Below are 12,247 nucleotides of genomic sequence, written 5' to 3'. Positions count from 1 at the left end.
GGCGCGGCCGCGCCTCGCCTGCCACCTGCGAGCGCCGGCGCCCGCTGGATTCGCGGGCGGGCGAGGCCCAGCTGCCCTCGCGCGCAGCCCGCGGCCTCCCCTGCGGGCCGAAAGCTTTGCTCTTCCAGAAGCGAGTTCCCCAGGGCCGGCGAGGCCAGGCCGGCGGCCTGGCACGGGCTGAGCGTGGCAGGGCGCCGATGCGAAAGGCTCCTCGGCCCGGCTGCGGTCCTCAACGAGCAGAAGAAGTCTTAAGTTACTCTCCTGGTAGAAAATGTGTAAGTAATGAAGGATTATAAATGTGTGCACATTTTTACTTGCTAACCTATGCTATGAGAGTGCTGGTTTGGGTTTTTAGTAGCTGTTCTGAGTGATGGGAGTGGGGAGAGTGGGGCCCTCTTTCTTACTGAGCTGTCAGTAACTTAACTGGGAAACTTGGATTTTTTTCTTTTTTTTTCTTTTTTTTTTTCTTTTTAGGTGATTGAGGCCAAATTWGCTAGTTCCTTTAATATTTTAAATGGTTTGTCAGATATGTCTGCCCAGATGAGAGATGTGGAAGTTCTAAATATTCAGTGCTAATTGGACAACACTCCCACTACTTCAGGAATCTTAAAGGAAAATTCCATGTTTGTTCCAGTGGCTCTTCCCTCTAAGAGAAGCTATTCAGATGTGGATCTCGCTGAAGTTCCTAGTTAGTAGAAGTTACAGTATAATTAGGTTAAAAGGTGTTTTGAAACGGAAAACAGCTGATGAGTAAATGTCTTAATTCTTTATGAAATATAAAGAAAATGTCAAAGATGTGTCTGGTTTTGCATTAGAAATTAAGGTCTGTCTACCTTTTTATTTTATTTTTTTTTTTTTGCAGAGTGTTATTGGGAAAGCATTTGGCCTCCATTCTGCAAACACTTGAATACCTAAGTAGCTTTTTGGAATAAGGAATATTTTTGAGCCCATTGAGGACTGAGTAAAACTATTTGTAAGATTGGAAACTTCTGACATAATTTCCAAGAAGGAAAACCTGACTGAAAGAGGAATGACTTCTGTTCAGATATACAAAGTTGTTTTAAATATTCTTAGWTTGATATTGCATCCATTAAAGCGCATATACTGAAAACAGTTTTAGCTGCCTCTTTTGTTCAAGCTGCTGTGTAAACCATGCCTGAATAGTTTTTGGCATTTGGGAGGGATTGCATACACTTGGAAGGACAGCAAATAAAAATATTTTWAAATAATAAATAAAATTATACTGGGAAATTGGATAAATAGCCAGAAAATAGGATGAAAATCAGTGGGGACATGTACAAAGCACTAGATTTAAATAGGAATAAAGCCTTAAGCGTATATGAAGTGCTGATAACAGTTCTGGAAAAGAAGATTCAGATCTCTCTCTCTCTCTCTCTCTCTCTCTCTATTTTTAATTTTTTTTAAATCAGAAACAGTATGATTCAGCAATGTCATACCGTGAAGAAAGCAAACATCATACTGAGATATATAAACAGGAGTCTCATATGCAGGACACATGAAGTAATACTTCCACTCTACTCGGTACTCATAAGACCTCAACCAAAGTACTGTATCCAGCTTTTGGCACAACACTTCAAGAAAGTGGAGAAGGGCCAGTGGAAAGCAACAAGAATAATCAGAAGCCTAGAAAAGACAAACTAGGGAAAGACTGAAAGAAGAAGAGTTGTTTAGTCTACAGAGGAGAAGACTGAGTTAAGACATGCTAACAGTTTTCAAACATATGAAAGACTGCTGTAAAGAGGAGGTGTTAAACTGCTCTCTRTGGTCTTATTGTGCATAATAAAATAGTTTAAAATTCAGTTGAGATATTTAGAAAGGGTGTCTTACTATTTATCTGGAAGGATAGAAAAGTTCTTAATAGATAGACTTCACAAYTTTCCTATGCAACCTGGTGGTTTTTAGGGTTAGGCTAGACAAGCGGTTGTCAGTAATGTCTGAGGAGTGACTTCTCATGGTCAAAAGGAAAAAGACACTGGAGTAGATGTGACACTTCAGAGTCTTCACCTGTCAGCATATCTCCTTTTCCTGATGGCCTGTTGGTTGACAACATTAAGTGAGGGCACTGAAGGAGAAGTGAGATAGTGTGAAATAGTACGATCAGTGATTTGAACTAACATAGCTTATCCCTGTATGGCATTATGATTGGAACTGCACTGGTAGGTAGTAACCCCAATTTAGTCTCAATTTAGTGCTTTTCAACTAACATCCTTAGGCACTTGTAGCCCCTTGCAAATAAAAAATGCCAACAAAAAGTTTTCAAGGCTGTGACTACTGAATTGTGTGGGAATTTTGCACAGCAAGGCTGTTAGAGAGAAATGTAATTAGATTATTGCAGGATGTTGTCAAACTGTATGAACTATTCAACCAAAATTATGAAGACTGCAAGATGTATTTCATTTATTCATGAGCAATAATCTCTTGGGAAAAGACTTTTCATTATTGCTTAGGACATGCACTAGGTAAACACAGAACAGCCTTCAGGTTTCCGGGACTGCCTGTACCAGACCACTAATCAGAATTAAACACAACAGTCTTCAAAACTTATTCAAGATGTAAGTCACGCTAAGTGTTTAGCGGGAGGCAATGGAACAATTTTCAGAGACGAGTGCTTTTGCCCCTGCAGGGCGTGGGCGCGCTGAAGCTTGGTTTATTTCTGAGCGCGCTCTCCGGAGAGCAGGGCTCGGCGCGGCCGCAGCAGACGCGAGCACCGCGCTGGCCCCGGCGGAGGCGCGGCCGCGGCGCCGGGAGCCGCCCCGGCACGGCGAGGCCCCCGCCGCGAGCACCGGCCGCGCCGCTCTGGGGAGGAGTCAAGCGCCAGGGCGTGGTCAAGGCGATAGCCCCGCCCCCGGGGGCGTGGCGTGCTACGAGGCCACGCCCCCACCCGGCACCGCCTCCCGTCGTCAGAGATGGCGCCCATTTCGCCACCGCCCTTGCGACCTCTGACCTGTACGTTGCTTAGTTACCGCCTGAGGCGTCAATCGGGGGCTCAACCACTGCCGCTCGTATTGGCGAGCCGGGCTAAACCATTCGCCCGCCCGCGGGGGGGAGGAGTGAGGGCGTAGCGGGTGCCCCCTGCGTGCTCGCGGAGCGACTGTTGGGCTTGTTGCTCTAGCTCCCGCCCGCGAGCTACCCACTCCCCTCCCCTCCGGTCTCTCGTTGGTTTCGTCTCAAGCGGGCCTTAGCGACGGCGGGCGCGCTGGAGGAAGATGGCGGCTCCGGCCTCAGCGCTGCYGCGGGCTCTGTGACCGCGGCGCTCGCTCCTCTCCTCCACCTCCTGCGCGTTCCCGCGCCCCKTCCCTCCCGGCTGCCCTCCGCCCCCTCCCCTTCCCCTTCGGGGCGCGGGGACCATGTCGGACTCGGAGGAGGAGGAGARTCCGGACCGCCAGCTCAAGCTAGCGTTGTTGGGGGACGGCACCTCTGGCAAGGTCAGTGCCAGCCCCCGGCGGCGCCCCGGCCGCCCGCGCCCTTCCCGCTGGGCTCCCCGCCCGCTGCGGGGGGAGCGGCCCGCAGCCGCTCGAGCCCGTGGCGCTGTGGCGATACCCGGCGCCGCGAGGGACCGCGGCGGGCGCTCCCCTGCCGCCGCGCCTTCGGGGCCTCCCCCACGCGTGGGGCCGGGGCAGTAGCGGAGGGCCGGACGGATCCCCGCCGCCCCGGGCCCGCGTGCGGCGGTGGGCGCCTCGCCGGGGAGCGCAGCGCCGGGGCCGCTTGCGTCTGCCCCGAGGGAGCCTCGGCCGGAGCTGCCCCGGCGCTCGACAGCGAAGCCCTCTGGCAGCGTTTCCGTAGCCGCGTAGCATCCGAGGAGGTGACCCCTAAGCAGACATACACTACTYTAATCCAATTTCCTTGAGTCCGTTGATAAAACAAGCGGCTAACGGCGTAGTTAGTATGGAACCGCTTGGTGCTGAGTTTCTCATGCCTTGAGTGCGCTGCAGACTTGGTCCGGGCAATGCATGATGGCAGCGCTGGGGCTGCCAGGCCAGCCGGCAGCCCTGTCCCCTGCGGGGGCAGCCCGGCAAATGCCCGGGAAGGGGCTGAGCGGGGCCGGGCACGTGGGCTGCTTGTTCCCGCCAAAATAACGGGCGGTGCAAGAGTTGCCCATGCTGATCTTCACGATGATGATGATGATCATCTCCTTATTTTCCTTTAGGTTTCAGAGTTAGTAATGTACTGACAACCCTGTTCCAGAGTTTGRGAAGGACAATTCTGGGTTGATTTAGTCTTATTTTGCTTTTTTTCTTTTTAAGAAAAGTTTCCCCCCCATATGAAATCAGTGTGGTTAAGTACTGTTCGTAAGTGTTGGGTTATTAGTCTGTGAGTGCAGTTCATACTTACTTTTTAAAAAGATACTGGGAAATTTAGGCAAATATAGAGCAAATAAGGCAAAACAGAGGCCACTTTGCTATCTATGGAAGTAATCACTGWTTTTTTTACTAGACACATGTGTTAACTTTTGCTGTATGTAGTCTGAATCCTTTTGTGAGATGTATCTGAAAATATTAATTTTTATCGTGGATTCTAAGAATAGAGCTTTTCATTTGTCACTAACTTTTTGAAAATACAGAGAGACAAGAGGTGAAAAATAGAAATATTCTTAGTGGGGGGTTAAAAATCTGCCAGACATTAATAAAATAGTAAAATAATTTTAATAAAAGTAAACTCTTAGTGAAGGTATGCGCAAGGCTTTGATCACTTACTTATACAGAATTTTATGTTAAAACAAAAAGTTGTTTTCTGACTAATGATTCTAAATGTAGCCTGAAGTGATATTGCTTTCATGTGAGTTGTTAGATGGACAATTCTGAGCTACTGTGTGATGAGAGTATAGTGAATATACAGGATTGACTGCTGGAGTGCTGCTTCTATGGGTAACTTTTCCCAGGAGTTTTCCATTCAAAATGAAGAATCCTTTTGCTACTGCTATTCTGCAGCTTGTGGCAAGACTTCTCACTGAACATGGGTTTTCAAGCATTCTTGAGTTTTTGATATATGTTCCTGCTGGTTCCTACGTCTCACATGGGAACTGCCATTCACTGAATCTCCTGCTGGGTCTGGGAATCCTGTGATTCAAGTATAGCTTATTCTGCATAAGCAGCAATTATGTTATGGTGGGCTGCTTTTCCTCTTATCCCCCCTAGATGATGCTGTAATAGAGGCTTCTTATAGCCATCCTGCTGGCCTAGCAGCAAACAGTTCCAATATTAGATTTGTATTAGAATCTGGTAAAAATAAAGAAGTGAGTGGGTTTTGGTATGTGAGGGATAAGAGCACCCGTGAAGACTAAATAACTGAGGTTTCTGTCTTTTGTTGGTCTCATTCTGCTTCCTCTGTGTATGCTATGTGTTTTCAAATCTAGCCTCTCACATTTGTTTCACACCTAGTTCACATACTTATCCTTTTACTTGCTATAGAAGGTATTGTTTTTCCTCTTCCTCTGTCACTAGAATTGCTGGACACTAGAATTGCTGGACAGGAAGAATGTAGGATATAGTGGGAGATACCTCTGAAATACTGCATTTCATGTGTTCACTGTGAAATTTCCCCATTTGACTTACTTCCATAGCTTTTTCCTTTTAATACCCTCTCTCTTGGCTTTCGGGAGTTGTCTGGTCTTCAGTTTTCCCAAAAAGTAATGTCCTTGTGTCAGTTGACTGAAGATGATAACTTGCATTTATTTTTCTTGTCCAGTATCACACATTATTTAGAAGTAACGTGATTCAGGTCCTGTAGAACTGTTGGAAACAATTTAAAAACAAAATAGCATCAGTTCAAGCTGAGGAAAATGTGTATGTTACCACTGGCTAGGAATTACTCTATTCATGAGGCAAGGGAGGAGTGATGTACTTCTATTCGTTTGTTCTATGGTAGCTGAATGAATAATTGGATTGGTTTTAAGGGAAGCAGTAAGCACTGCTAGAGTAAGGTCTAAGAGAAGGAGAGCTGACAGGGAAGAAAGCATGAAAGGAGTGTGGGACAGAAAGTCTGAAAGAGACTTTATTTAAATAAAGCAGACAAAGTAGGAACACAATCTGAAAAAAAGTATGAAATTGGACATGGGGACAGCGTAAGACAAAAATAAGCAGCTGTTATTGATAGTATTTTTTTTTTCCTGAATATTGATTACTAGAAGAAAGATGCATAAGATGCTGTGTGTATACAGGTCTTAAATCAGTTTTGTTGCTCCATTCTTCCTGAGCCAAAATGGTTTTCATTACAATAAATCAGCAATACTAGTATGGATTGAAGAAAAAAAATGTTATAATTCGTATATTTCTGCTCCTTCTATACAGAGGTTGTCTTATTAATAAAGTATATGGCGATGTTGATTTGAACTGGAACCATTTTGATTTGCTGCTGTTGGGGRAAAAAAAAAAAACAACTTCGGGCCTTTGAAAGTAAACTTGGAGCTATTCACAGGAAAGGAGGTCCTGAAAAATAGACATGCTGAAGAAGAGAAGCAGTTGCACTTCTGTCCTTCTGCCACCCATTGCAACTGGAGACAGAAGTAGGGTAGCTGGAACACCTTGCCTTTGCCTCCTCTTCCTGCTATCGGATGTTGAAAATGATACATGTAGTGCCCAGCCTGGTGTGGGAGTCTGTGGGAACTGAGGCACAGATTCTAACAGCTGAGTGGTGCCACTTTCGGATTTCTGAGGATACCATTTTTTGTAAATAATGTGTTAATCCTGGATCTTGTTGTTACACTTGATCTCAAAATCTTTAAAAATGTTTACTAACTGCTGCCATAGTTTGCCATTTATAAGATTAAACATTCTCAGGGGTCCTGTGCAGATTGGCCTATATAAATATTTCTTCATAGATTAATATCTAATTTCAGTCTTAATAACTTACTCTTTTTGATAAGTAGAGGTGGACTGGAAAGACATTAGCTTCATATGATAGAACTGTTTCTATTAYCTGTTTTTTATCAGATATCTGTACAGTTTTCCTCCCCCATAAAGGTAGACTGTTCTCAGTAAGAAGTTCTTTACAGTGAACAGTTACGTTTGTTTATAACAGTTAGTGCATTTCCGTCATTTATTTAGTATTTCTTTTCATTTTGTCTATCTTCATTTTTTTTGTAGTAGGGACAGTTTATGGTTGAGGGATCAGTGTTGCTGTGGTTAGAGAGTGGCCTTGGCCTTTTATAAGGGTGTGAGATCGAAGGGACAGATACCTGTTGCTTTTTGGGTAGTGGTAATGAATTCTCAATAGATTGGTGAAGCTGGTACATGAATGGAAATTTGTGGTTCCAGGACTATGTACTTTTGTGCTACATGTATTGACTTTTAGCTTTAGTTTCTCATTTTTATAACTACGATTATTGTGCTTTGTCATTCCTTTCTGAAAGCTTTCTTTAAGATTCTCAAGTTCTCAAAGAACTATCGTTGATAAGGTTTTCTCTGAGTTCCCACATTCTCCTGGAGAGCAAAAAGTGTCAGAGCTGGCTGTCTTTATTTGTACTTTGTGACTTGTCTGCTACTATTTCATAAATATTTTTGCTTTCTTTTTCTATTTACTTATATAGTCATTTAGGAATAACTTGTCAGCAAAGTTTATACAATAAGTTGATGACACTGAAAAATGTAAGCAAGACATTCTTTCTTTGCCTCACCCTTGAGGTTTAATTGCATCTTTGTTTATCTCCAAAACAACCCCCGAATATCAGTTTGTCGTTAGAACAGTGTTTTGTATATATTTCACTGCTGCCTTGATTGCTGTTTGTTAGTACCCAATGAACTTTTTTTCCCCTTAAAAGAGGGAAGTTGCAAGACCAAGATTCAGAAGTGTATTGCCATTTGGAAGAGCATATAAGCATTTCCTTTAGAGCTTTTAAAACAAATGTCTGAATCTATCAAATTAGGTTTAATGGAAAGTCTACTATGGCAGTTGGTACTTAGACATGTCAGGGAACAAGATTTTGTTGAAATTATGTTATGCTCTGATCACTAGATTAATGGCTGAAACTATGAATTGAGACTGATCTTTTTATGAACAGTTACTAATCACTTGTTTATTTTTAAAGCTAGAGTTGCATTAACTATTATTTAACTTTAATTTTTTTTTTTACATTGATACTACCCATTCATAGCTTTACAAGCAAAACTATTGTGCAGAATCTTTTATGGGAAGCATGATAGAGAACAATTTCAGGATTGAAGGCAGAATTTGCATTATAAAAGTAACTGAATATGCACTGGGATAACTTCTCCATTTCGTGATGTGGAAGAGTTTGAACTGTTGCTCTTAGTGTTTTCTGGATAAATACTTGTTCTGTGAATAAATAGAGGACTCAAGTCTGGTAATCCAACCCCTTTCATGAGCACTAACATCCACTAGAAAAAAAAAATTAAAAAGGAGTTAGTCAATGATTTTCTGCTATAAATTCCTTTGCATTCAGGAGCGCAGTAGAGAAAACTATTTAAGAGAGCTGTGCCATGCTGTTGATCACTTGTTGCTCTTATTGGTAGGCTGTTATTTGAATTTATGTTGTTTATTTTTACTAACACCCTTAGAAACCTTCAGGGAATTTTGAGTGTCACAGAGTGATAAAGCCAGTATTAACTGAGCCCTTAAAACAAGAAGGGAGGTTGTTTATTTAATGGAGATCTAAAGTAATGTGTTGGAGAATATACAATAATATGATACAGTCAGATGATATTTTAATTTGTAGTCTGGATGCTAGTTACTTCAATGAAAAAGTAAATTGCAAAGGAAAGATTATGAAGTGTATTCCTGCAGTGTTTTTGTCTACATCATTTAGGGTCATGAGAGTTTTAAAATAATGACTTTATAATCTTAAGGTTCTGCAATACTGAGTTTTTAGTATTATAGGCTGAATTTTTGTTGAATTTTATTTTGCACATCATTAGTATTACAGTCACATAGCTACAGCTAGAAGAATCTTCTTATGATTCATCCTGTGTGGTTCTCAGCCTTTCCACAGCGATATAAATGTGTAAGTGTACTTAGGCTATTTCTAATTTACATGTTTTTTCATTTATTTATTTATTTTTAATCCTCTCAGGGCTTGAGTTCAGTGAAGTAAATGAAAATATTGCCATAGCGTTTAACTGATTTTTAGATTACTTCCTAAACATATCTTCTCATCTCAAAATACCTGTTATTATATGAGAGCAATAGGAAGACAAATGTGATACAAGCGAGAACAGTAAATCTTGTTATTTAATTCACAAGTAATTTTATGTTTGAATAAATGTTTGCCTATTCATACTAGAGCTTTAATGCTGGGGCTGTGGTGGTCATGTGTTCATGCAGAAAAAGAGTAAGTTGCATTTTTTTTTTCCTTCTGTGTACTTATTTGACATATTACTAGCATAATTTAGATCTTTGTTACAGCAGATCTATTAAATAGAACTTGTCTGTTCTCACTTTTTAGAATGACTGGCATTATTTTACTGAAGCACTTTAAACTAATTGTGCTCAGCATTTTTTAGTAACTGTTGATGTGGTTTACCTCTTCAGATCTTGATGAACTGAAAGTTGATGAAAAATCCCTTTTTGCTAATTTTGAGTTTTCTAGGGCAGCATAGGGGTTTTGCAAAGTTGTTATTTTTTTCCCCGCATAAATAAACTTAGTTAGATTTTATTTTTGTAATTACTTTTTTTCCATGTGTGATATTAACAAGAGATTTGTGAGTGTTTGCCTCTAAATTAGTGTAGGATATATGATTAGCTACATGGCATTCACATTTAATATATTTTATTTTTTTAGACAATGTAAACAGTACAAATAGTTTGTAATTCTACTTCTCTTTTTTGTTGTTTTTCTATAACCTTAGATTGTGGGGATTTCTTTCTTTTCTTTTTTTTTTTTTTGCCTTACATGAAGAGATTAAATTGCTAGTGAAAGAATTTAAATACCATGCTTCATTATTTTATGTTAGTTAGTTGTGCATTCTTTTAGTGGTAATAGTAAAAGTAGTGTTCTGTAGTAAAAGCTGATATTCTTTATTAGGCTGACGATGTATTAGTCTACTTTCATAAAGCCACAAAATACAAATCTAAGAAATAAATTTTCAGAGTTGTTTTTAGGRGAATGGTTTTGCAAATGTACATTACTAACATGAGTTCAGTCTCTTTTCTGTGTACAAATGTTTGCAGCCTTTGTTTCCATCTTAGACTGTATGTAATCCCTGATCCTGAAACTTTCATGTACAGTGGCAGGAATCCTGCAACACTTTGGAGCCCCTGTGGGCCTGTGCACTGTGCAGATGTCTGTTCCTTCACAGAATGTTGGTTTGGGATTGTGGTATTCTGTACCAGGGATGGGCCCTTGTTTTGGAAATGAGCACTTTTTAGAAATAGTAAGCTCTTCAGGTTTTGGGTAGTGTCACTTTGTGTCAGGTGGAGCATACTAATATTTCATTCACATCTGTGTAATATTCTGTAATGTGAATATTATACTATCTTTGAAATACAACAGAAACATATACCTTGTTGCTTTTTGTATATATTAGAAGCCTTTGCCCTCTCCTTTTATTATGCTGAAGGTKACTGGAATGCTTGTCAATACAAATCCATGAACACTATCAGCATGCGTTGATTTAAAAAAATGCTCAACTGTATTACATAATTCTGTTTTCATATTAAGTTTCTGACTTTTTAAAATGTCAACTTAATTTGATATTGTTCTGTTTTAGACATCCTTAGCCACGCGTTTTGCCCAAGAAACCTTTGGAAAACAGTACAAACAAACTGTGGGACTGGACTTCTTCTTGAAAAGGATAACATTGCCAGGTAAGAGAATAAAGAATCTACCACTGGGAGGTTGGGCAGCAATAAGATTTGCAAAAAGTTAGTCTTCAAAGTAAAGTATGCTAAATAAGCTTGCTACAGTGCTTTTTATGACAAAGTAGATTAGGCTATTAAGAGAGAATTTTCTTAGTATGYTCTTACCAGGTGACAAAGGGTTATACATTTGCAACTTTTACCTTTAAGTACTTTAGTAAAATACTGAATTCAAGTAAGAGCAATGTTAGCTGTGTGCATAATTTTTAAGCATACTGTTTGCTCACRTAGGTAGTATAACATGTAACAAAGAAACAGAACTTTAAATATAATAATTGAAAAAAAAATTTTTAAATAAAATATGCAACTGGTATTTGGGCTGTATGGAGAGGGATAATGTAGCTATGGAATCACAGTGCTCTAATATGTGAATGCTGTTTTATGCAAGGCAGCATGAAATTGCTGGCATTTAATAGACCACTAAAATTTAGGGTCCCTCGGCACTCATAAAAATACAGTTTGAGCATTCAAGATGTTTCATTTCACAACGGCAAAGAAACTATTTAGATGCCAGTTGCAGTGCACTGCATGGAAAATGCAAAGAAATAATTAAAAAAGAATAGCTGTTGCTAGAAGTTTGTTTCTGAACAACTGGGACTTTAAAGTGAGATTTTTTTTTCCATTAATCTGTGGTTGCTCAATTTGTAAGCATGAAAGTATTTCATGGTTGCTCAATTTGTAAGCATGAAAGTATTTCATTAAAGTAGTTTACTCTGGTTAGAAACCATAGTTGGAAAACATTTAATTATTAAAGTTGTAGTGAGGTTTGATGAAGTTGATGCAAGTTCTGTCTTGTTGAAGGGGATGTAAAAGCAGAAATTAAATATTTTAGCTATCACYTGAAATCTTAAGAAAATATAGTAAGCTTTTTGAACTTATTTGATTGATATTACTAATTTCTTGATTTATGCTTATATTTTTTTTATTAAGTGAAATCAAATGCAGGAAGACTGAAAAGATTGTTCTGTTTTTTTGACTTGGACATTTCATTGTATTTCTTGTATCTGATGAGAAATAAAATACCAAATTTCAGTGCTTATTTCTCCATAAAACCAATAGAATAATTTTCTTATTCTACTACTTCCCTCTRAAAATATCAATATGTAGAACACTTACAGCAGTATGTGAAAGTGAAATGTGCACACAAATCATGCAGTGTATGTGCTGAGAATCTGTATTTTTGCAAGTTTTTTTTTTCCAGCTGTTAAGCATACAGAAGCTATTAGTAGATTATTGGGATTCTAACTATTCACGTTGCATGGAAAATTTGGAAAAGCATCAACTTCTGGCCCATTCATATTTTACTCTGTTCTAGTTTGTCTTGTGACAAAATCAGAATATAGGTGAAAATAGCCCTAAAACAATGAAAAAGTCTGTACATATCATTAACAAAATAGTAACATTCATGCAATGTGTT

At 40.0% G+C, this 12,247-nt stretch overlaps 1 protein-coding gene and 1 long non-coding RNA gene across 3 annotated transcripts in view; both read left to right on the top strand.

Moving 5' to 3' along the window:
• Window positions 1-115: 115 nt before the first annotated feature.
• Window positions 116-1,825, top strand: LOC146596224 (uncharacterized). Its single transcript, XR_014895781.1, has 2 exons — window positions 116-275; window positions 1,431-1,825. It is a non-coding gene; the product is annotated as an uncharacterized LOC146596224 (long non-coding RNA).
• A 1,311-nt stretch (window positions 1,826-3,136) lies between these two features.
• The window catches only part of RAB28 (RAB28, member RAS oncogene family), a 64,840-nt gene continuing 55,729 nt past the window's right edge, over window positions 3,137-12,247 (top strand). Inside the window, exons 1-2 of one of the 2 annotated variants that reach the window (XM_085304246.1) lie at window positions 3,137-3,446; window positions 10,683-10,779. In XM_085304246.1, the coding sequence (XP_085160372.1) occupies window positions 3,369-3,446; window positions 10,683-10,779 (175 nt within the window). In that variant the 5' untranslated portion in view covers window positions 3,137-3,368. The remainder of the gene's footprint in view (window positions 3,447-10,682; window positions 10,780-12,247) is intronic. The other variant, XM_085304244.1, reaches the window with a different exon arrangement.

Source organism: Rhea americana, unplaced genomic scaffold (assembly GCF_003343005.1).
Source record: "Rhea americana isolate MKP2758 unplaced genomic scaffold, rheAme1 scaffold_205, whole genome shotgun sequence".
Taxonomy (NCBI): domain Eukaryota; kingdom Metazoa; phylum Chordata; class Aves; order Rheiformes; family Rheidae; genus Rhea; species Rhea americana.
The sequence above is the reverse complement of the archived record's forward strand: the minus strand, read 5'-3'. Positions and strand labels throughout refer to the sequence as shown.